This window comes from Mustela erminea, chromosome 14 (assembly GCF_009829155.1).
Source record: "Mustela erminea isolate mMusErm1 chromosome 14, mMusErm1.Pri, whole genome shotgun sequence".
NCBI lineage: Eukaryota > Metazoa > Chordata > Mammalia > Carnivora > Mustelidae > Mustela > Mustela erminea.
In genome coordinates, this window is record NC_045627.1 from 73,261,632 (window position 1) to 73,286,900 (window position 25,269).

Sequence of the window (25,269 nt, forward strand, 5' to 3'; positions counted from 1 at the left end):
GCTCTGTGTTTTTCACAGAATAGGCACATAATAAATATTTGCGGATTGATTTGATGAGGAAAAATTCCTGACACTTGGATAATTTTCCATTTTTCAGCTTCTTATTTTTTAATGTTTAGCAAAGGCGCAGGTGGCCAGTGTTTAATACATCTGGAAGGAATGTTGATGATAGTGGCTGTCATCTATATTTCCCAAACTGGTCTCTAAGTAACACTGCTTCTGGGGTATCTTGGGGGAAAAAAGCTCTGTGTTTAAATAGGTTGGGGAATGTTACTTAGCTTTCTACTCTGGTCTCTCAAGATGTTCAAGACTCATTAGTTATTAAAAATACTGAGAAGAGTTGCCCCCCACCAAAACCAGCTTTAACTTTGTTAAAACAATTTCTTTCCAAGTTGGTTTGATTACGTCCCTTCCAATATTTCTCGTGATATCCATTAAAGTCCCACAAAATTAATGTTCTTTGGAAAATACCTTGGGAACTATTAAGTGAACCTGGTTTTTGAATTTTACTGGTGACAAAACAGAGATCCTGAGAGTGGTTGAAGTTCTTACAGGTAGCTAGTGGGGGGACTAGGACTAGGATCCCATTTCTTTTTTGCCTGGTTTAAACTGGTCAGCCACAACCAGCTAGAGGAGGATTCTCGAAGGTGGGTCCTGGAACACCAAACATCATGTATAAAGAAGATGGGTAAAAAAGATATGAACATTTTACTCCATAATGGGTTCTTTTGGGATAATTTGCTAAAAGCTTTAGGTTCTTTTAGCTGCTTTTAAACATGGGTAATCATATTCCACTCTTTTATTATTTCATAGATCTTGGGGTGCTTGCCCGTTGCAGCCTGCATATGCCATAGGTGCTTAATAAGTGTATTAATGAATGAAGGAAGGAAGGAAAGAACTCAGCAAAAGTCAGAGAAGGTTGGTGGCAGGGAGGAGGAAGGAAAGAATCAAGAATTGCAAAGGAGTGAGAAAAGGGAAAAATGTGGAGAAAGGGGGATGGGTGAAAAAAAGGAGCCAGCAGTTACTGCTCAGTTGGGGGGAGCCATGAGGCCTGGCAGAGAAAAGAAAGGAGACAGCTGCAGGTGATGGAGAAAACAAAAACAAAACAAAACAAAACAAAACTGAGTGACCAGGAAGCTCTGTTTTTAAAAAGTAAAAGTGAGTCATAAGGCTAATTCAGATGCTGGACATGCCAAGAGGCTCTTGCCCAGGAGGTTGGAATAAGCAGGAAATGCTGAGAAACTTTGTGAACTCAGATCAGGGTACCTTTCTTTATTGCACCAGTACAGGAAATGTGCACGGCACCTTCTTAAGACCCACTATGATAACAGATGAGTAAGACAGGAATCTTGCCTTTGACAAGGTGACAGTTTAATGGGGAGGAGAGTTAGGACAGGGACTCAAATAACATAATGCTAGGCAGAATGTTTCAATATCCCCCGAGGTAAAAGTCATTACTGGGGGGAATCAGGAGACAGGAAATTCACCTGAAGTCAGGAGGCTCAAGAAGGCCTGTGGGGTTGAGCCACGAAGCATGGCTAGGATTGTACCAGGCAGAGATGGGGGATAGAGAGGCATTTCAAGGTGATATGATAAAGAACCCTCAGGAGGTGGGGAAGCATATGGAACAGTGAGAGGTCCAAGTGGGTTCCAGCCAAGGACGTGTGTGGATTGGGAGATTGTGGAGACATGGTCAGAAAGTCTTGAAAGTCAGAAAGGCCAGAAAACCACACCATGGGGCCTTGACTGCCTGGCTGAGGCGCTGGGGCTCCAGGCAGGCAACGGGAAGCTACTGAAAGGGGTTTTTGTTGTTGTTCAGAGAAATAATACCATTAGAGATGACTTTCAGGCAGGGTGACTGGGCAGAAAGGGGTTAAGTCAGGGGAAGGAGCTCCCCGGTGGGGGTGGAGGCAGTTTGGTTGCCAAAAGACCAACAGACCATTTAGGTGTTGCACATCAGACAATCAGAAAATCTGTCCGGAGATAATGGCTGAACCCTTTCCCGAGAGAACAGACAGCAGAAGGTTCTGGTCATTTCCTCAGGGGATAGGGAAGGAGGAAGAATTAGAACACAAGAGAAGCCAAAGAGAATGCAACCAAGAGGAGAGACACCAACAACAGCCAGGCGGGATACAGGTTTCAATCAAGAAGTTACCGCCATGATTGAGAACCCCGGCCCCGGAGCGGGGCTGTGGGAGTTTGAATCCCAGCAGCCTAACTAGTCATGATTAGCACAGGGACTTCAAAGAGTTTTTGAGTGTTTGTTTCTTCATATATGAAATGGGGGTGATTTCTATCTTCAAGGGATGCGGGCATTCACTGAGATAAAGTTCTTAGTGTACACAGTAGGAGCCAAGGAGCGAAGAGGACCCGCGGGAGAAGCAACTGTAGAGATTAAGGGTGTTCGCTTGAGGAGCATCTGGAAATGGAGGAAAGGGACCCTCCAGAAGCCCAACATTTAGCCGGGATCGCTGACTGCTCTGTGAGAGTTGGGAGTGAGCTGGTCAAGGCAGCCTCAGCCCGGTCCTCACCCCAAAGCACAGTCCTTTCGCCGACGCTTCCATCCTGCCACGCCTCCCAACCTCCCGCCCCCAGCTTCCCGCCGGTCTCCCACGCCAGCCAGTTCCAGGACCCCGAAGCGCATGCGCCTTCCGGCGCCCCTACTCAGCTTTCCACGTTTCACTTCCCTCCCTTTTTCCTCCTCAGCTCCCACTCCACCGCCGCGATTGGCCAGCGGGCCTCCCCACTTCGGCCAATAAACGCCGCTCTCTCGCCCCCGTGTTACTGGGTAGAACAAAACAAAAACAAACAGAGCGAGAGGGGGCTGAGACGCTCTGAGGCGGCGGCAGAGGCTGAGCAGCGGGTCTCGGCCGGCGGACCGGGGACCTGGGCGAGCAGTGGCGACGGCGGCGGCCCGAGGGGTCAGTACCAGCGGGGCGGCTCGCACGCTCAGAACGACTGCACTCTCTCCCTCAGCCCCCGTCTCTCCTCCGAGGCAGCCGCACGTTGGGAGGGGGAGGGGGCCCGAGACCGCGGCCGGGTCAGGTCAGGGCCGGCCCGGGTGGGCGGGGGTCCGGCCTCCTCCTCGGAGCCCCGCAGGCGGGCCGCGGCTGCCCAACGCCCCGGGATGCGGAGGGCGGGCTCCGGTTCCCTCCCGGGCCGAGGCCCGGAGCGCGGCGGCGCGGGCCCGCCCCCTCCGGGACCCTCTCGGGGCTGAGCAGAGTGCGCGGGGCGCTCGCCAGCGAGGGGCTGCTCCTCGTCCGCGCCGAGGCCGAGTTCTCATTTTTACTTGGAGGGGGGACGTTGGGAGGCGTGTTTCTGGCGTGACTGAAATCCTGTGAGGAAGGTTCGCGCCCTCCCCGCCCTCCTGGTCTCCCTGGAGGACCCCGGCCCAGCGTTCCCAGACCCCGGGCCCGCGCTCCGGAGCCCAGGCCCGGCCGCTCTGGTCCGGCATCCCCCGGGGCCGGCCTGGACTGGGGCCCGCGGGGTCCCGGCCTGCGCCCGCGGCGGGGAGGAAGGCCAGCCGCGGCGGGAGGGGCCGCTGGGAGGCGGACACGTGCCGGTCTCCCCGGCCCTGCGCGGACTTCGGGCGAAGGGTCGCTTTTTTGGTTTAAGTGAAAATCTCCCAGGGACAACAAAGACAGGAAGGGAGCCCTCTTTCTGTGAAACGCAGGCCGTGTCTGCTGCATCCGTCGATTCGGTGCTGCAGTGCACACGGGGAGGGGTCCTGTACCCCCCACCCCCTCCCCGCCCCGAGCTTCGAAAACTGCAGAAGTCGGTCTCTCGCGTCTCGCATACCCGTGTGAGGACTGGCTGTGTGACCAGCAGCCGGGCAGTATCTGCAATGATTAAAACGATCAGAAATGCAGCTTCGTGTGAACAAAAAGCCACCGCCTGTTTTTACTTGTATTTTTACTGCTGTTTTAGAATTTTGGCATTCTTACTAATTTAAGTTTTCTTAGAAACCACCGTATACTTTTCTAAAAGGGGAGCACTGCACATGCGTTTTAAGTTCCATTATTGGTATTTATGCCCTTAACTTTCCTTCATTATAGGTGTCTTAAATTCCTTACTATTTCAGCAGCGATCTTTGAATTATATTTTGATTGGATCTCCTGTCGTAGTAATGAAAAGAAAAATAGTTGCTGGTGTGCAAAAATAAATGACACTTTGAGGTCTTCTGCGCAGCTTTTACATCATCGTGGTTGAATACTTTCAGCTGATTTTTAAGTTGCTAATTAGCTGTATTGTAGCCCTGGAATGAAAACAAGTAATTTTCTGGTTAACATATGGCCTAAACTTGACTAGAAACTGTCAGAGTGGTTTATGAGGTCTATTTCAGGAAATAGATTTTTGGGGTGGGGGCTGGTGGGAAGGGGAGGTTCTATCTCCTGGGGAATGTCATGGCATTTGAATGTTTCTGGTTGTAGGTTTCTGTAAAACCCATTGAAGAAATGAAAACTGTTTAATGTTAGCCTTAATTTTGTCAAACTTCTATGAATGCTTTTGTTTTCTTATGGAAAATTTTATTATTTCGTTTCAAGGATGTGGCATTTAGAATTTTTGCTTTATGTAGTTTGTTAAGTGTGGGGCAAAAATCTTACGGATTGTGGAGTAAACTGGAAAAAAGCTCCATTACTTTGAGGAAAGGAAAAACATGCAATGTGTCTTTATCTTTCTCTAAATTCTTAAAATGTCTGTGTTGCTATCAAGTGTGACTGAGTTCTTGATTGCTTTATCATTGCCTAAAGACACAGACAGCCCCCCCCCCCAGTTAGGATTACTAAATAAAAACAAATATGGTAAGTTCTAGATAATAGTCATACTTAATAATTTTCTTTGCCCAACTGAATGTCTTTTGTGTAATAGTTTAAAATATTATTTTTAGTGTTTGGAAAGTAATATTTAAAGATTTGATAAAACAGTAAGAGTCTGTGTTTTAATAAGCTTCTGTCTGTTAGCCCTAAAACAGAATCTTCTTGTGGGATATTAAAATCTTGTATTGAACTTGTGCAAGCAGTACTGGATTGAGAAGGTCTGGGTTCTGGTTTTTCCACTGAGCACTGTCTTTGGACAGATCATCTACCTTCTCTGAATTTTAGTTGTGTGCAGAGTAAATAGGTCAAGGTTGTTTTGAGACGGACCTGAAATAATGCCTATAAAATTCTCTGTAAAGTATAAAAGGCTTTATAAACACCAGTTAAAATAATTTCATTTCCTTCAGTAGCTAGGTTCTGCAGAAAGTATTGACAGACTTCAATGTAATTCTAGTTTAAAAAGCTCATACACACATCATAAGACATTTTCACTGTCCTAAAATATGTAACTCTTATAAAATGAAACATATGGCATTTTCAGACATGAAAAACACCAAGTGCCTAGGTTTCCAAACTATTTTTGCTTATATATTTATATAAATCTCTATATGCATATCTTTAACGGTAATTTTTTCCCCTAAATCCAGAGTTGATGGGAATTATGATATTGAAAAGTCATTATATAGAATTACATAAGTCTGTGTATTTTAAGTAGAATTAGAATAATCTCACCATTTTCTTAACTTCTGAAGTGGTATGATAGCATCCTGGTAGCCTAAGGATTATGCCTTATTAAGTTTTATCATGGTTAGCATTAAGGTGTGTATATTTTTGTTTTACAAAATAATACCCTTTTCTAGATCAAAGGACTATAAACCTTTTAGATCTTAAAATAGTAAATATTAAGGAATTTAAAAGTTAGGTGAGGGGTGCCTAGCTGGCTCAGTCTGTGGAGCATGTGACTCAATTTCAGAGTCATGAGTTCGAGGCCCACACTGGGCCTAGAGTTTACTTAAAAAAAAAAAAAAGTTGAGTCCCAGAAGGCACCACATATTATTATTATTAAATAATTTTATTAATTTATAATTTGTATTAATATAATTGTTAATTTATTTATATTTATTGATACTAATGAAATGACATTTAAAAATAGGTTGTTTTATGATAAATGTATGCTTTTCTGCAATTAGTTTGTTAGTCATTTTCATTAATTTGTGCATTTTAGATCTTGAAAGCATATTGCTAGTGAAATTATTGGGAAGGCTTATATAGAACCAATATGATGTGAACAGATCAGTGGTTAAGTACTGTAAGCCACCATTTTAAAAATACTTGCAGAGAGATTCTAAAATCATTTGGTTACACCTTCTGGTAATAGTTTCCATGAAAATATATTTTGATAGTCTTTCAAGTAACAGATTTATATCACTAAGTTAAATAAGAGGTAACTGATTTCATCAAAACCTTCAACATTAGTAATTTTTAAGCCATTTTAGAACTGAGGTCTATAATACTGAGATGCTAATGTCATTGTACTTATTTATTTTTTGAAGGCAAGTTTTTTTGTTGTTTACTTTTTATTTTTTAAAGAGAATGGGGGAGGCATCTGGCTGGCTCAGTGTGTAGAGGATGCAACTCCTGATATCAGGGTTATAAATTTGAGCCCCATATTGGGTGTAGAGATTATTCAAATATAAAATCTTCAGATTTTCTTTAAATTAAAAAAAAAGTGGGTTTTTTAGATTATGAAAATAATAATTCTCATTGTAGAAAACATTTACAAAAATTTCTCCCAATCTCAAAGTCTTAGAACTATAATTATGGACACCTAGAAATGGCAGACCTGTCTGCCTTCAGATATGTTACAATGTGAAAAAATAACACAGTCATGTCATATGCTTGATTAAAGCTGTTGCTTGCATTTTGTAGTAGTTCTTAAAATTCATTTGTAGTGAATTTTCCAGTATTAATTTATATCAGATTAATTATGAAGCCTGGTAGTCCTAAAAAATTTGGAGTATGTATATACTGCTTTAATTTTACTTCCAAGTTAAAGGGATGCTTTGGCACACTCAGAAACATGGTTTTTTTTGTGAGTTTTTTTTTTTTTTTTTTGACAGAGGTACACTTGTCAGGAAGATTGAAGCCAAATATTAATAGTGGTAAACTATTTTTCAAAATAAAGAGAACTCTTTTTCAAAAAATGAAATTATGTGCTGATTTTTTTTTACAGTGATTAAGTAAATTCAATTTATTAATTATATCAGTTTGGAAGATACTGAAACTTTTTTCTTTTTAAGGAAATAGATCCCAAGGGAAGACTTCCATTAGTAATATAATCAGTGCACGTGACATTAAGGAACTATGGATGTAGAAAATGAGCAAATACTGAATGTAAACCCCGCAGGTAAGCAAGACTATTTTGAACCTTGACTGTATTGTGAGCATATTTGAGGTCCTACAAAATTTTATGAAAACATAGTATTAAAACCATCTTTTTACTTTAAAACCATCTTATTGGGCACCTGGGTGGCTCAGTGGGTTGAGCTGCTGCCTTCTGCTCAGGTCATGATCTCAGGGTCCTGGGATCGAGTTCCACATCGAGTCCCGCATCGGGCTCTCTGCTCAGCAGGGGGCCTGCTTCCTCCTCTCTCTCTGCCTGCCTCTCTGCCTACTTGTGATCTCTGTCTGTCAAATAAATAAATAAAATCTTAAAAAAAAAAACCCAAACCATCTTATTCATGCTACAAGAAAGTGAGTTATATTATTTTTAAAATCAAGTTTGGGATTTTTTTTTATTTAAATATTTATTTACTTGAGAGGGAGAGAACAAGCTGGGGGAGGGGGCAGAGGAAGAGGGAGAAGCAGACTCCTTGCTGAAGAAGGAGCCCGATGTGGGGCTTCATCCCAGGACCCTGAGCTCTTGCATGACCTGAGCCACTCAGGTGCTCCTGTGGTTCTTATTTTTATGGAAATTCTTCACATGTCCTTATCTTTCTGCCCATCCTTTCACATTCCATACACTCTTATTCTCCACTTTTTATAATAAACTGTAAGGTACAGAATGGAGAAGAATAGTAAACCTGTTCACTGATATTTTCAAATGAGCTAGTGATTTCTATAATACAAACTATTACTGGTGTTTCAATCTCTTTCCTTTTTTTTTTTTTTTTTAAGATTTTATTTATTTGACAGCGATCACAAGTAGGCAGAGGCAGGCAGAGAGAGAGGAGGAAGCAAGATCCCTGCTGAGCCCGATGCGGGGCTCGATCCCAGGACCCTGAGATCATGACCTGAGCCGAAGGCAGAGGCTTAACCCATGAGCCATTAATTAGGAAAGAGATCGATCTCCTTCATAATTAATAATTTACATGTTATATTATCTATAATATTTTTCTTGATTTTCCATGGTGCTTCATTTAGCACCTTATCATAAAAATAGTTTCGTGGGGGGCATCTGGGTGGCTCAGTGGGTTAAACCCTCTGCCTTCAGCTCAGGTCATGATCCCAGGGTCCTAGGATCAAGCCCCACATCAGGCTCCCTGCTAGCCTGTTTCCCTTCCTCTCTCTCTGCCTACTTATGATCTCTGTCAAATAAATCTTAAAAAAAAAAAAAAATTCTGTGGAATAGAGGTTTAAATGTTGAGTAACTTCAGAAAACTTAAAATGTATTTATAACTTTCAGAAAAATCTTATATAGGATTTTGAAGTATCCTGAATGGTGAGAGCTTTTCCTATTGGTATATTTTATCATATTTCATTTTTTAAAAGATTTTATTTATTTATTTGACAGATACAGATCTTAAGTAGATCCACAGACACAGATCTTAAGTAGGCGGAGAGGCAGGCAGAGAGAGAGGAGGAAGCAGGCTCCCTGTTGAGCAGAGAGCCCAATGCGGGGCTCGATCCCAGGACCCTGGGATCATGACCTGATCCGAAAGCAGGCTTTACCCCACTGAACCACCCGGGTGCCCCCATATTTCATTTTTTAACACTATAATAGTATTATTTTTTCAATGACTAATTCATTGTGTACAAATTATATAGTTTTCTTTGATCTGAACAGACACTTTGAAATTGAAACCTCTTTGCCATTTTGTATTTATACACCTGATTTAAAGTGTGCTAGAAAATTATAGTTGAAAAAAATTATTGTAATAATTAATGATTATTTTGGTGCTGCTGTATACAATAGCTATGTGAATACTTGTTTTTAGGGTTATAAATAGGCATTATATCCCTGCTTCATTGAAGTGGGGTTGGTAAGAATATATTTTAAGAATATATTTAACATATAGATAATTGCTTCTTTTCTGTACTGCCCAGTGTGATAGCTACTAACCATGTGTGACTACTGAGCGCTGGAAATGTGACTTGTCTGAAATGAGATATACTGTAGGTGCAGATGCATCCAGATTTTGAGACTTAGGATGAATGAAATACCTCATTAAGTTTTTATATTGACTACTCTGTGTTCAAAATCTATAACAGATCTTGAACAGTAGATTAAATCAAATATATTAAAATTAATTTCTCCTGTTTCTTTTTAATATGGATATTAGGAACTTTAAAATTACTTGTTTGGCTTCCGTTATATTTCTGTGAGACAGCGTGACTCACAGACATGATGCCTCTGGCTAAAACTGCCTTAATATAAAGGACTGGTTCTTTAATACTTGGATGGGCCTTAAACAGACCTTTGCTATAAATTCTTCCTGAATCAAATAGTTCAAGTCAGACCAGTGTATTAATTTCAACTTCTACTTAGACCAGCTCTGTTTCTTTGGAGAAATAGGTTATTTGTTCTGACCTTCAGTTTTCTCAGGTTGTGTTAAACTGGGGTATAAATGCCCTCTCTGTAGGTTTATCAGTAGGATTAAATGAGATTATAGTATATGTATGTCATGCTCGTAGCACTTACTTTGTATGTAACAAATGAAAATGTGCTAATATTGTCAATTCTGATTATGTCAGGCAGTGGACCATTAGTTGAAAATTTGATTGCTACTGTGATACTGGGAGTTACATTGGTTACTACTGAGATGTCAAAGAATTTAGAAGGGGAATTAGTACACAGTGGAAAACAATTTTGAAGTCGCCACATTATGTACTCAGGTTTTTTATCTTTTGTATTTTGGTTTTCTTAAAGTCCGATCAGTGGTGGTTATGGAACCCTGAAACCTGAGCAAATACGGGGCACCTAGATGGCTTAGTCGGTTAAGTGGCCAACTTTTGATTTCAGCTCAGGTCATGATCTCAGGGTCCTGGGATTGAGCTCCACATTGGGCTCTCTGCTAGTGGGGAGTCTGCTTGACGATCTCTCCCCCTTTTCCATCTTGCACCCCCTACTAGTGTGTGCACTTTCTTTCTCTCAAATTAATATTAAAAAAAAAAAAAAAAAAAAAAAGACTAGGTAAATATGAACAGCAAAATACAAAATAGTTGATGGAAACATGGATTAAAAATTTAAGATCTAATAGATAAAATATACCTAGATATGTTCTGCTGCAGTCATACAAACATATTTGAAAGGATATTAAAATAGCTGAAACTCAGTTGTGAGAAATATATTGAAATTGAATACTTCAGTACTCCAAGTGATAGTATAAAGCATTTTATTGTAATTTGCAGTCCTTTATCATCTGGGGGAGTTTAGTGGTTTTCCGTAATTATAGAATAATGAAAGCAGTATGTTACAGGTAGATGTTTAATGTTTTCTTCAACTGCCTTCTCTTGAAATTACATCTGACTTGTCTGATCTCTGGTCTTTTTTTTTCTCCTTCCTCTTACTCTTCCGCTTTTCTCTCTTTATGATCATTCCCATGTCCTGTCTCTTTAGCTGTCACTACTCTGCTCTAGCTCTGTATTTTCTACAGTTATAATCATCAGAGATTTAATTGTGGATTTGAATCCTGGCCACAGTCCATTTTAGATAATGTAATTTTTCCATGAAACATTTCTGTCTGTAAATTGAGGATAAACAGCTTTATTATAGAGCTTTGTGAAGATAAAGCTTTGTGAAAATAAAGATAAAGACCATGTATGTAAAGTGCCTGGCACAGAACCTGGTATCTAGTAGTAACAACAGTGATGGTAATGACAAAGGAAGTTGCACTCCTGCTATGACAGTTACTGCTACTAGTAGTTGTAGTATATTTATGATGATGGTTGTGATGATGTGTCAAACTCACCCTCTAACTTCCTTAGTCTAAAAACTTTTTAAGACTACATTTTTAAGACTACATTTCATGCTGCTTCTGTTTAAAAGCTCTTTATTTTTTGAGTGTTGCTTGCTTATTTATCCCCAAATTTTACCCTTAATCTTTTCAGTTAGTGAATAAATTATTGTAACATTTTCTTCGCTGGTCTTTATTTTATACTTTCTTTTTTTCCTAATATATTCTGTATTTCTATGCTAAACTAATCCCTTCATTACTACCTGTGATACAAACCTAAGCTCTGACCCTTTGAATGTGAGTGGTCAGCAGTTACTGATGACGTAAACAGGAGCAAGATTATGAAGGCTCTTAAGTTACAAGGTAATGAGTTTTAAACTTTCTTTTGACCCAATGGGAACATGGAGGCATGTTTTAGAAAATCAGTTTTCATGCAGTTTGGAGAATGGTCTGAAGATTGAAGGCACAAAGACTATTTAGGAGACTAATGATGTAATTGGACTCTACTTAATGTTTGTTTTTTGATTACCACAATGTTCTTAACTTTTAGACTTTTTGTCAAGAATTACAAAGATTTCAACACATCTCTTTCTTACAGGTTGTTTTAATAAATTTTCAGTTTCAGCATATTATCTTAAAACAAGTTAAAGCCTATACACATAGACTTGACACAGTTTAATTACATGTAGGAAATGTAAAACCATTTGAGGGATTCAGTTCTGACTTGAGTTCGCCATAATGAACCAAACTGTGGCCCAAGGGGAACTAATTTCAGCAGTTTACTGACTTACGAAGTTTTACAAGCAAAGCCAGCTGTATTCATGCCATTGATCTCCACGGACATTTGAGTTGATAGTATGAATTACGCTCTGTTGGGTGCTGAGGGTACAGAGAAGTATAGATAAAGGCATGGTTCCTCTTTTGAGACTTATGACTTACTTGGAAAAGCAAGACTACTACATAAATTAGAAATAACAAAGTGGTTTGTTTCTTACGTGGTAAATGAACTGTGTGTGGGCATTAGTAGTATTGTGGCTAGAATTGTTAGAAAAGTTTTTATGGAGGAAATAAAACTTGAGTATATCCTAAAGGATACAATGGGACCATTGGAAACTCCAAATGTGTTGCTGTCTTTCAGGGAATAATGTATAAATCTTACATAGTCTGGAAGATTGTCAGAAGGTGATATGTAATATGAGTCGTTTGGATAAGTGAATTAGAGCTTTGAGAGCAAGCTTTATCCCCCTCCCCGCCCCAGGCTTTACATTTGAAAGCAGTGAATCCTTAGCAGTTAAGCTCAGTAATCATATGTGATCATTTATTTGTCAAATACCTTTCAGGCTCTTTGGATTAGTAATATTTCCTAAGTGTCTATAATTAATTAATGAGTTTTCTGGTAAGTTATTTAAACACTATCAGCCTTAGTTTCCTTATCTGTATTTATGATCTTTTTATGTAGTAAATAGATCTCAAACTTGTGGGTAAAGGACAAAACATCCAGCACAGTGCCAGATAAATAAAAGTAGGAATTCTGTAAATATTAGTTTATCTTTCTTCTGTTCAAGATGGTTAGTATTTTCTTACTATTTCCAATTGCTTAACTCTCTTCGATCATAAAAGTCTAAAGGTTTCGTCTGTGGTTGTATATTAACATAGATTTTATTTCTAAACATAGGAGATTACGTGCTTTCATTAAACTTCGCTCATCAAAATGAACTTAGTTTACTTTCTGTGATAATGTGAAAATAATTCTGTTTTGTTGTCATTTATTAGATCAAATCATATAAATTATCAGTATGTCACTGTTACCTAAAAAACAGTAATTTCATGTGATTCAGCCTAATATAACTTATGATGATAACTGGTATAACATAAAGTACTTATGTAGAATTTTCTTTCTTCATTTTCCTCTTTAAGATCCTGATAATTTAAGCGACTCTCTCTTTTCTGGTGATGAAGAAAATGCTGGGACTGAAGAAATAAAAAATGAGATAAATGGAAATTGGATTTCCGCATCCTCCATTAATGAAGCTAGAATTAATGCCAAGGCAAAAAGGCGCCTGAGGAAAAACTCATCCCGGGACTCTGGCAGAGGCGATTCAGTCAGTGATAATGGAAGTGAAGCCCTTAGAAGTGGAGTAACTGTACCAACCAGTCCAAAGGGAAGGTTGCTAGATAGGCGATCCAGATCTGGCAAAGGAAGGGGACTACCAAAGAAAGGTTGGTGTATTCCAAGTACAAAGAAGCAAATAGAATACAATATGGCATGATACTTAAACTATGGTTTCCTTGTTCTAGGAATGTGAGAAATTTAAACATTGATAATGTAAGATTTTATGATTTGTATATATATTTACAAAGTAATAATCTGAGGACCATCCCACTTTTTCTTTAAGTTGAGCTTTTTTTCTGGAGGAGATTTTTCTCCTCCAGATTTCTTGAGCAGAACTTTATTATTTTCAGCAAAATACACGTGAATTTTTTGTACAGTTGTGAATTGTGCATTGTATTCTCTTTGCTTGAAAGTAGGGTCAGAAATTCATCCTACCTGGGGGACCTGGCTGGCTCAGTCAGTGGAGTATGTCACTCTTGATCTTGGAGTCATGAGTTTGAGCCCCATATGGCAGGTAGAGATTACTTAATAAATAAAAGTTAAAAACAATGCATTATATGTACTATCTAATGAATGTAATTATGTCCTTTGTTAAAAATATAGGAAAAATATATATTGGATTGGTAATAAGTGAATCAGAATTTTAATGATTTCATAGATGGTTCCGAGTTCATGCGTTCTTTTGTTCGTTTCTTTCTTTCTTTCCATTCATTCATTCATTCATTCATTCATTCAATTTAATTAAAAGATTTTATTTTTTAAGTAATCTCTATACCTAACATGGGGCTAAAACTTGCAACCCTGAGATCAAGAGTTGCATGCTTTACCAAGTAAGCCAGTGAGGAGCCCCCCAAGTACTCTCCCATTCTTTCTTGGATACTGGAGTGGAATGATCCTGTTTTTTGGTTTTTTTTTTTCTTAAGATTATATTTATTTATTTTGAGAGAGAGAGAGCATGAGTAGAGGGAGAGGCAGAGGGAGAAAGAATCCTTGAGCAGACTACCTGCTCATTGAGGACCTGGATGTCCCAGGACTCCAGGATCATGACCTGACTGAAGGTAGACACTTAACCGAGGCACCCCAGTAATGGTCTATTTTTTCACTGCTATATCAGAGTAATGACTAGCAGTTGTAGATACTTAAGTATTTGTTGATGAGGAATGTTAGCTTTGGTCTGTGGTAGGATTTTGATATAATTTGAAGATTTCACAGCTTCTGAATGGTGTGAACTTCAATTTATAGCCTAGGATTCTTGTTAAATGTTTTTGTGGTCAGTCAAAAACTGTTACTTTGTTGAATGGCTTTATAACCATTGGTTACATCAAAATGAATCCTAATAATCAGATTCTGCTTTGCTCTAGTCTTGATAGAAAAAACCCTCAAAAAAATTGGTGATACTGAGGAGTTCCTTAAAAATAATATAATGTATTAAGCATTACACAAATATTTCAGTAAGTTTTATGTAGAAAAACCACTTTGAAAGTTGGAATTGTTAAACTTGGGCTGGTTAGTTTGTAAACAGAGGTACAGAGAAATAATGATCAGTGCAGGTAATGCTTAAATAGCTTAGTTATTTGTAGCATATTGCTATAGTTTAATGTGTACTATTCTATTTAAAGGGTATTTGACTTTGAAACACTTAGAGTGGAAACTGTGCTTCTTTGTTAAGTAATTTCTCCCTTACTGACTTTCCTATACCACATCTTATTGGTTCAAAATACGTCTTTTTGTTTTGGTATTATGAAATGTCAAATAAAATTTAGAGCTCAGCTACATTATCACACCCCTTGGAGTCCCTGATACACATATTTTTCTGATCTTGTTTTGTTTCTGCTTTCATTTTAAAGCATCTGCCTTTTTAGTTTTAACTTAATAAGCTATTTCAACTTGATGTTTTAGAAATGGGTTGTAAAATATATAATATCTAATCACTACTGAAAAAGCAGTGATCCAAAAAAAAAAAAAATGAGGTTTAAAGTATAATTCAACTGGAAAAAAAGCTGGCATAGAAATTGAATGCAGTTTTTTAACTTATTTAATTAATATCTGAATATCTAAATTCAGTTAAAATTTATGAACTGAACTTTGTGTTTTTTCTAAATTCTAAACTTTTTCAGGTGGTGCAGGAGGCAAAGGTGTCTGGGGTACACCTGGACAGGTCTATGATGTGGAGGAGGTAGATGTGAAAGATCCTAACTATGATGATGACCAGGTATCAATGTTTCACTTTATTTTTTTAGTCTGTAAGTTTTTTGACTTCTTGTCTGTAGTTTACTCATACATTTGTCAAATTATACATTCTATATCTATACTCCGTGCCTGTCAAATCATGTATATATGATTTATAGCATGTGTGTGTGTATAGATATACACATAACGTGTGTATGTATATACAAACATTAGTATCTATGTCTAAATCATACATATACTCGGTCCTTTTGGACTTGAAGGTAAATTTTGGATTAGGAAATCAAATTAACTGATGATATATGTGTAATTTTCATTTCATTTCTGAAATGAGTCAAAAATAGTCTTTACAGATTTAGGATAATTGAATTTTTAAATTTTTTTTTTTTTAGGTTTTATTTATTTGAGGCAGAGTTGGGGGTGGGGGCAGAGGGAGAAGCCAATTCCCTGCTGAGCGGGGAGCCCAATGTCGTCTTGATCTCAGGCCCCTGGGATCATTACCCGAGCTAAAGGCAGATGCTTAACCAACTAAGCCACTGAGGTGCCCCAAGTTGACTGTTTTTTTTAAAAATATTTATTTGTGAGAGGGAGAGACTGGGAAAGGAGCAGAGGGAGAGAATCTTCAAGCAGGCTCCCTGAGTGCAGAGCCCACCATGGGACTCAAACTCAAGACCTATGAGAGCATGACCTGAGCTAAAATTGAGTCAGATGCTTAACTGACTGAGCCACTTAGGCACCCCTAAGTAGACTGTTTTTCAATAAATTCTGTTAATATAGTTTCTATAGTAATGATAATTGAGAAGAATATATATTCTTTTGAATATCATTAAAGAGTTAGTAGATATTAGGCTCCTTTTAAAATACTACTATTTAGGATGGTAACTCTGTGGTAAATTTTATTTTGGGAACATGCCTCTTTTTTCAATGTTAATGTAAATTTTGTTTTTCTTATGCTGTACCTTTTATTCCAATGACTTACACATTCCATAACTGGAAGCCTACCTATATCTCCTACTCCCCTTCACCAGTCTTGCCCCTCCCCTCTGGTAACTTTCAGTTTGTTCTCTGTGTTTACAGGTCTAATTCTTTTTTATTTGTTTTTTTTTTCGATTCCACATGAGTGAAATTTTCTGGTATTTGTCTTCCTCAGTCTTATTTCACTTAGGCTCATCCATGAGAATGTAAATTTTTAATAGATTTTATAGTGAACATATATATATTTATTTTTTAATGGAAAATGTTTAATTTATACAAAAGTGGGATAGTGTAATGAACATGCTTGTACTCCTCTCCCAGCTTTACCAACTTGAGTAATAACTCATGGTCAATCTTGTTTAATCCTGTACCTCCATTTATTTTTTCTTTTGTATCACTCTACATGCACAACTCCCCCCCCCCCCCCCCGATTATTTTGAAACAAATCCTGGACATTACGACATATTTTTTAAAGTACTGTCTTGCAAGAGATAGTACATGGTGATGAGAATTTTAGACAGGAAATTATCGGTGTATGTTATATTGTTTTTATTCCATTTGGTTGTATATACTTACCTATTTTAGCTAATTGTTGGACATGGAAGTACTTCCGAGAACAGGAAAAAATGTAGGATTCAGATACTGTAGAATGATTGCAAAATACTCTAATCTTAACATACGGTCTTTTAAGTGTATGTTGTTAGAAACTAATCACAAGGTGCATATAACCCCTTCTGGGTGTTTTTGCAGAGGACAAAGGGATAGAAAATTGAGAGTAATCTTCCATTTTTGAAATTTTAGTTGAATACTGCTTTTCTTTAGAGATTTTTAAATTTATTTTTTTAAAAATTTTTAAAAAATACTTTTATTTATTTACTTGAGAGTGAGAGAGAGAACATGAGTGGGGAGGAGAGAGGGAGAAGCAGGCTTATTGCCTGATGTGGGACTTGATCCCAGGACCCGGGCTGGGATCATGACCTGAGCCGAAAGGCAGATGCTTAACCAACTGAGCCACCCAGGCACCCTCACAGAATTTTTTAGTCATTATGACATTGATTCTTATTATATAAGGACTTCTGTTACCATACTAATCATGAAGTCCATTTTTTAAATTTTATTTTTTATCAGTACTTTGAGAGAGAACACAAGCAGGGGGATGGGGGGAACAAATTGAGAGGGAGAAGCCATCTCTCCATTGAGCAGGGAGCCAGATGCGGGGTTTGATTCCGAGGACCCCGAGGTCATGAGATCACGATCGGAGCTGAAGGTAGACACACTCAACCGACTGATCCACCCAGGTACCACCGTCCATTTTTTTTTTAAAGTGAGGTTTTAATGAGAATACTAGGTATGACCTATAGGAAGCCATGTTAAAGCTTTTTGGTCAATGAAGGATTGGTTTTGTGAGAGAGATAAAAAATTAACAAAATATCAGAGTTTGGGAGCAAGTCATATTTGCTGTGGTTAATGGTTCTAATCTCTGTTATTCATTTATTCAGACTTGTAAAAGAAGAGTGACATAGATTCTGTTTTAGTATCAGTGATCAAAACATGTAACATATCTTTTTCTTGCCCTGAATGAGGGTGGAATAAAAAATTGGTTGGAGGGGCACCTGGGTGGCTCAGTGGGTTAAAGCCTCTGCCTGCGGCTCGAGTCATGATCCCAAGGTCGTGGGATCGAGCCCCCTGCTTCCCCCTCTCTCTCTGCCTCTCTGCCTACTTGTGGTCTCTCTCTCTGTCAAATAGATAATAAAATCTTAAAAAAATATATATAAAAAATAAAATTGGTTGGAGTATAAAGTCAGAATATAAAATTAAAAACATAAAATTATATTTTATAGTTAATTTTTAAGTTGGAATATAAAAATATGTAATTTATATTTAAATTATAAGTCAGAATATAAAATTAAAAATACAGAATTTTAGGGGCACCTGGGTGGCTTAGTCAGTTAAATGTCCAACTCTTGATTTCGGCTCAGGTCATGATCTCATGGTTATGAGATCAGGCCTACATCAGGGTCTTGCTGGGCATGGAGCCTACTTAAGATTCCTCTCTCTGCCCCTCTCTGACCCTCCCTCCCCTCTCCCCACCCCGTGCTTGCTTACTCTCTGAAAAAAAAGAAAAAAAATTCAGTTTATATGAATATTTTGTTCATTAATCTATAAACTCTTTACCTCCTTTCCCTTCTAGGAGAACTGTGTTTATGAAACTGTAGTTTTGCCTTTGGATGAAACAGCATTTGAGAAGACTTTAACACCAATCATACAGGAATATTTTGAGCACGGAGATACTAATGAAGTTGCGGTACGTTTAAAATTACAAGTATGATTTATTTAATATAGGAAAGAAAACACTGTTAAAAGCAGAACATCAGATCCAAAATGATCTTGGATCAATGAATTAAGTTTCAGCATTTTCTTTGGTATAAATGAATTTCTAAGACATGGAGTAAAATTTCTTTAATACAGATTAGTTCTTTCCTGTTTGGGATGTGATGAAGACTATATGCCATTTCTTTCCCTGAAAAATGGCACAGTAATATTTTAATAATTTTTGTAATTATACATTTTTGTAATTAAATTATATAAAATTATAATAGTTTTTAGCATCTATGGATTTTCTCAAACCTCTTCAGGGATCTTGGTTAAAAAATGTCTGATTTAGTTCTGTTTTTTGGACGTTTATTTCCATGCTCAGGATTAAGATAAAATTTATCTTTGTATTATGTCCAAGAAAGAGAACACGGATATAAAGATTTGAATAAAAATGTATACAGAAACCAAGAGAACCAAAAGGAATCTTTCTCTTTTTTTAAAATTGCAACTCTTTAAAAGGCTTTTACATTTGGACTCTTATACTTCAGACTGGCTTTCTTGGTTTGTCTGATACCATGAGGTCTGATATACTTAGATTTGTAGGACTTAAATATAAAACAAATATTTGTTCAGTGCATACCATGTGAAGGAATTTGTAATAGGTGATTCCTTTATGAAGCTTAGTCAGGGAAGTGATATATATAACGTGAAGCCTTCTGTTGTAGAGGAAGAGCTTCAGTCCTGTAAGGGTAGACTATTAAAATCCTATCTACCTAGCATGGGACTAGACGTATACTATGTATTTATTAACTGAGTAGTACTATAAGCAGAGTGTTAGGGAAACATAAAATAGAGAGTAATAGAAAAGATGATTCTGAGTTATATAAGAATGACTAGAAGGTGACAGGGCAAGATGGTTGAAGAGTTTTCCAGAGAGAAGTATCTTATTTAAAAGCAGTGAGTTAGCGGCGTCTGGGTGGCACAGTTGTTAAGCGTCTGCCTTGGGCTCAGGTCATGAGCCCCACGTGGGGCTCCTTAGTGGGAAGCCTGCTTCTCCCTCTCCCACTCCCCCTGCCTGTGTTCCCTCTCTTGCTGTGTCTCTCTCTGTCAAATAAGTAAATCTTCCTTAAAAATAATAAATAAAAGCAATGAGTTGTTCAAGCACTGTCCATTGAAAGAGGAAATTCAGTGGGAAGAGACTGCTAACAAAGACACCAGTTAGGTGGCTATGAAAATAGTTTGGCACCCTTTTAGTAGTATAACATGGTTTAAGTACCCTGAGTATTTAAACCTGGCATCCTGTAAGTAAAAACAAAGGTTCTCTAAGTAACTGAGTTAGAAGTTAGCTTGTAGGGTCAACTGACTATTTCACTTTCAACTTGGCCACTCCAGTACATCCTCAGTAAATACTTAATTTTGCTTTGGGTATGATGACAATACCTCCCTGAAAGGGTTGAGTCTTAAGATAATAAAAACTAAAGTGGCTGTTGAAATGCTTGCTACATTATATACAGTAGTTAGTATTAGCAGCTGCTATTACATTTTTAATAGGAAATTTCAACTTAATCCCAGCATTTAAAGAAATAATTCCACTTAAAAACAGTAGTTTAAGATCTCCTTTTAAACTTTATATGAACAGTATAAACTATGGTGGGAAGAGAAAACTGAGTGAAAGTAGAGTATAAACAATTTATGATAATGTAAAATGAATCTCACCAAAAATATTCATAGACGAATATTCCTGGAAATTAGGAACATCTGATAGGCTCAGTTGGAAGGGTACGTGACTCTTGATCTTGGGGTCCTCAGTTTGAGTCCCATGTTGGGTATAGAGATTACTTAAATAGAAAAAATTTAAAAAAATTATAAGATGCAGGGTTAATTAATTCCTAACAATAAACTTATTTGCAATGTATAGTTTAATTGTTTTAAGTATAATTCACATTCTTCGTTCAGTGATGTTCAGATAATAAAAGCTTGACAGAGTTGATCAATATCTAATTTTATATGCACAGAAAGGTGTGTTTGTTCTAGCCTACAAAATTTGACTGCTTATCTTACTATTTCCAAAGGGGAAAAAGGTAAGGATATATGGATAAAATGTTGAATTTTTGAAACTAAAGTTATATTGAATTAAAGGCAGTGATATATACTTTTTAGTTTTTTGTGTTTTTTTTGTTTTTTTTTTTTGTTTTTTTGTTTTTTAAATAGGAAATGCTGAGAGATTTAAATCTTGGTGAAATGAAAAGTGGAGTACCAGTGTTGGCAGTGTCCTTGGCATTGGAGGGAAAGGCTAGTCATAGAGAAATGACATCTAAGCTTCTTTCTGACCTTTGTGGGACAGTAATGAGCACAAATGATGTAGAAAAATCATTTGACAAATTATTGAAGGATCTACCTGAATTGGCATTGGATACTCCTAGAGCACCACAGGTTTGTATGACTCTTCTTTTTATTCATTCTCTCCCCCACTACACTTCCAATTATAGACATAATACATGCTCCTAGGAAATTTTAGTAGATAAAGAGGACGAAATGGCCCATATTTTTTACCACACAAAAATAACCCTCTGACATTTTAGTGTATTTTTGTCTAGCTGTTCTTCTTTTCTTTTTCTTTTTCAAATGTAGTTTTCATCATACTGTAATTTTATATCCCACTTTCCACCCATGCTCTGTATAGTTTATAGGTCATTTTGTTTTTGCTGTCTGTATATTTTCTGTTACATGTGGTTAAGCTGTTATATGAGCTGGGATTTTAAAAATATGTAGATTGTTGTAATTGAAGATTGAATTGGCTTAACTGATATTTTCTGTTCCCTTTTGTAGTTTTGTGGGTAAACAATTAGAAAATTAATGATTTATGTTTCTGTTTAGATTTTGTCCTCAAAGTCTTATACTTTTATTAGATTTAATACATGCTGATACTATAATGTGACTTTCTGGTTTGAAATTGAAAATGTGTGAAATCGTTGGTATTTACTTAAACAACTTTTAAATCAAGGTAGGAGCACTTTACTTAAATGTTAATTTAGGAATAGAGTATAGGTAGTTTAATTTCTAAATGTTTTTTCTGTTACACTTTTCTTTGACAGACAGTAGTCTTTATAAGGTATTGAGCAGTTATTCAGATGTGGACTTTTTTTTCTTTTTGTAGCAGTACTCTTATATTTAAGAAATGATTACTTAAATACATATTATGGCATTTTTGAAAAAGGTCAAAAGGAAGCAAGGCCGGCAAAAATAACAACTTTTAACATTTTGGTGTTAAATCTCTTTTACTTTCTATGGGTATATATCAATGTATTTTTTTTTATATCCTTGCATTTTAATGAATTACATTGTATATTCTAATTTATAAACTTGATTTTTCTTAAAACCATAAAATGTAAACGCATTTCCTAATGGCCATATAACGTACCATCTTACGTATCTATCCTTTATTTTTGGACACTAAAGTCGTTTCCAATTTTTTAAGAAATAATGCTATGAAAAGGAGTACTTTGCTGGTTCCGTCTGTGGAGCATAAGACTCTTGGTCTCAGGGTCATGAGTTCAGGCCCCCACATTGAGTGTGGAGCCTGCTTTAACAAAAACAACAACAAAAATAAGTAATGCTATGAAACAGACAGAAATTTCTACACAAAGTTTTCACCATATAATAAATTCTTTTAATCAGTTTTTGAGAACACCTAGTCCCATTTTTTTGGTTTGTTCTCTTGAATTTAGGCCATTGGCTTAACAAGTAATTTTGATGATACACTGTTTTCAGGCAGTGTGCAAAGGTGTTGGGGGATTAGAATGGAGCAATGTGCCCCTGCCCATAGTACTCATCTTGAAGGGTAAGATGTGGGAGTGTATGCTGAGCATAACTAGCAGGTGCTAAGTAGATGTCTTTGAATATTCCTATATATCTTAGATATTGACTATGTAGTTCAGCCATTCTTCATCATTTATGTGTTTAGAAATTGTGTCCTGTAAAGGTTCATTTTAGATTTTTTTATATAGATTTTTTTTTCTTATTGTAGTTGGTGGGCCAGTTTATTGCTAGAGCTGTTGGAGATGGAATTTTATGTAATACCTATATTGATAGTTACAAAGGAACTGTAGATTGTGTACAGGCTAGGTAAGTAAATTAATTTTTCTACTTAGAATTTTGAAAGGGGAAAATTCTGCAGGATTTTATTGAAATGAGATTTGAATTACTCAGACATTGCAGATCTCTATCATTTGTGTGCTAAAACAAAATTGAGATTGTTGACAGCTATAACAGGAAGAGGACAGTACTATAATGTAGAAGTTGGGGATTTTAGCTAAACCATTTAGCTACCTTTATGTCACACACCACTCTTCTCTGGGCCTCAGTTTCCTTATTTATAAAACGGAGGGATTGGACTGAGAATGTTTAAGATCTGCCCAAGTTTTCATTCAGGAATTGCATTCTGTAACTATTTAATACTCTAGTAAAATGGACAGTATTAACAAAGGAGCCCATTTTCAATTTTATTTTATATTTATCTGCTACAGCAATATTAGGAAATGTTTTTTATTCTTGTGCTTTGGTATAATTAATTTTAAGCTAAATGTAATATTTGGGAGTCATCCTGTATGATTTTTATAACTTTCTGGAAACTTCGATTTGGTCTTAGCCATGTGTTAGGTTTTCTCAGGTGTAGGTGTTAATTTTCCTAGGACGACTCAGATCAGAGTGGAGTGTTTTCCCTTGTGGAAATGCATAGATCCATAGAGGTTAAGTTTTATGCAAAATGTTTCTCTTCAGTTAGATGAATTATTTTGTAATAAGGTTAGATTTCTTTTGACTAGAAAAGAAAAAAAGAGTATGAGAATATTAACATGAAAAGCAAATTTTCTTTTTTTTGCTCCCAACTTTTTATTTTAAAAAGTAGTTTTTTAAAAAGACTTTTGAATTTTAGGTTTCTTTTAGGTTACGTGAAAGCTTTTAGGTCAGCCTCAATCATGTCCAAGTTGTCAAAGTTATTTATTGTTGTTATTTTATTTTATTTTTTTTTTGGTAGAGCTGCTCTGGACAAGGCTACTGTACTTCTGAGTATGTCTAAAGGTGGAAAGCGCAAAGACAGTGTGTGGGGTTCTGGAGGTGGGCAGCAGTCTGTTAATCACCTTGTTAAAGAGGTAACAACTACTGGGTATTGTCTTTAATTTAATTTACATGTATTTCTCTAGGGGAGTAAACTATACCCTCTAGCTGGTATTTTTGCAGACAAAAATTAAGTTCAGGGGCACCTGGGTGGCTCAGTGGGTTAAAGCCTCTGCCTTCGGCTCAGGTCATGATCCCAAGGTCTTGGGATCGAGCCCCGCATTGGGTTCTCTGCTCAGCAGGGAGCCTGCTTACCTTTCTCTCTCTTTCTGCCTGCCTCTCTGCCTACCTATGATCTCTGTCAAATAAGTAAATAAAATCTTAGAAAAAAAAAATTAAGTTCAGTCTTGAAGCTACAAATGGAAAATTGGATAACCTTTATATATTTGGCTTTATACTCTGGTGCTTTAAATTATACATGAATTGTATAATTCATTATTAAATTTTTAAGGTTTCCCTAACTTAAAAATAAGACTGAGTTAAGTTAAAAGGGCTTTCATAAGAAGGCTATGTTTGAACCTCAAAGGAATGCCTGAAGTCTTATATTGGTTTTTAAAATTTTTCAAATACTGTGAATTTAGTTATTCAGTAAATAACTACATTTTTAAATGAGTGGCTTGAAACTGGATACCGTCAGATCATAAGTTATGAGTTATGAACACTAGAGTAGAACAGAGTGGTGGATTTTTCTAAGGAAGGTCACTACCTATATGCATGCTTTAAAAGTAAAAATAATTGAGATGCCAGATTTATTCTCTATGGATCTTTTTTTCTGGTAATAAAGTAATGTTCTATAACTGTAAGCCAGAAAAAGTATTTAATCTTACTTGCAGATGGTTAAGAAAATTAGAAGATTTATAGCTCATGTGCTTCTGATTTTTTAGTATAATCTTTTCATGTGACTATAGTTTCGGTATTTAATCTTTTAATGATATGTGTACCTAGTTTGGGGTTTAAGGAGCTGAAAATACAGACTTTTGACCAGTTTGCTTTTATATATCTTAAAGTAGGCAAGTTGGGGTTTGTAATGTCATGACTGCAACATCTGCTTTTAAAAATTTTTTCAAGTTGGAAAGATTGAGCTGTAAACGCAGTCAAGATACCAAAGCATTTTGACAAGAAAATGACATAAAAGGCATCTAAGTGGGAGAGGAAGAAGTAAAACTATCTCTATTCCCAGATGACATGATCTATATCTATATACAGGAAATCTGAATGAATCTATAAAAAAACAAAAAACCAACTGTCAACTAATAAATGAATTCAGCAGGGTTGTAGGGTATAAGATCAATATACAGTATTCAGTTCTAGTTCTGTACACTAGCAATGAATGATATGAAGTGAAATTAGGAAACAACTGCTTTTACAATAGAATAAAAAATATTAATATACTTAGGAATAAATTTAACAAGAGAAGTATTATTCTTATATACCAAAAACTATAAAACATTGTTGCAATAAATTAAGACTTAAATAAATAAAAAGCTATCCAGATAACCTATATTTATGGATTGAAAGATGTAAGATTGTTAAGATGGTAATACTGAGGGCACCTGGCTTTCTCATTTGG

The 25,269-nt window shown here is 36.9% G+C and overlaps 2 protein-coding genes across 7 annotated transcripts in view; one reads left to right on the plus strand and one right to left on the minus strand.

The window, feature by feature from the left end:
* The first annotated feature begins 2,819 nt into the window (after positions 1–2,819).
* PDCD4 (programmed cell death 4) overlaps positions 2,820–25,269 on the plus strand; it is a 29,139-nt gene continuing 6,689 nt past the window's right edge. Inside the window, exons 1-8 of one of the 3 annotated variants that reach the window (XM_032313888.1) lie at positions 2,820–2,921; positions 7,118–7,224; positions 12,911–13,213; positions 15,224–15,318; positions 18,460–18,573; positions 20,796–21,017; positions 22,612–22,709; positions 23,620–23,734. In XM_032313888.1, the coding sequence (XP_032169779.1) occupies positions 7,182–7,224; positions 12,911–13,213; positions 15,224–15,318; positions 18,460–18,573; positions 20,796–21,017; positions 22,612–22,709; positions 23,620–23,734 (990 nt within the window). In that variant the 5' untranslated portion in view covers positions 2,820–2,921; positions 7,118–7,181. Of the gene's footprint in view, positions 2,996–7,117; positions 7,225–12,910; positions 13,214–15,223; positions 15,319–18,459; positions 18,574–20,795; positions 21,018–22,611; positions 22,710–23,619; positions 23,735–25,269 lie in introns of all 3 variants that reach the window. The other 2 variants (XM_032313887.1, XM_032313889.1) reach the window with 2 other exon arrangements.
* The window catches only part of BBIP1 (BBSome interacting protein 1), a 44,306-nt gene continuing 22,031 nt past the window's right edge, over positions 2,995–25,269 (minus strand). Inside the window, exons 2-3 of one of the 4 annotated variants that reach the window (XM_032313890.1) lie at positions 20,301–20,422; positions 2,995–4,255 (exon numbers count right to left, since the gene is read on the minus strand). In XM_032313890.1, coding sequence (XP_032169781.1) covers positions 3,042–3,689 — 648 coding nt within the window. In that variant the 5' untranslated portion in view covers positions 3,690–4,255; positions 20,301–20,422 and the 3' untranslated portion in view covers positions 2,995–3,041. Of the gene's footprint in view, positions 4,256–19,708; positions 20,423–25,269 lie in introns of those variants that run through there. The other 3 variants (XR_004278919.1, XM_032313891.1, XR_004278918.1) reach the window with 3 other exon arrangements.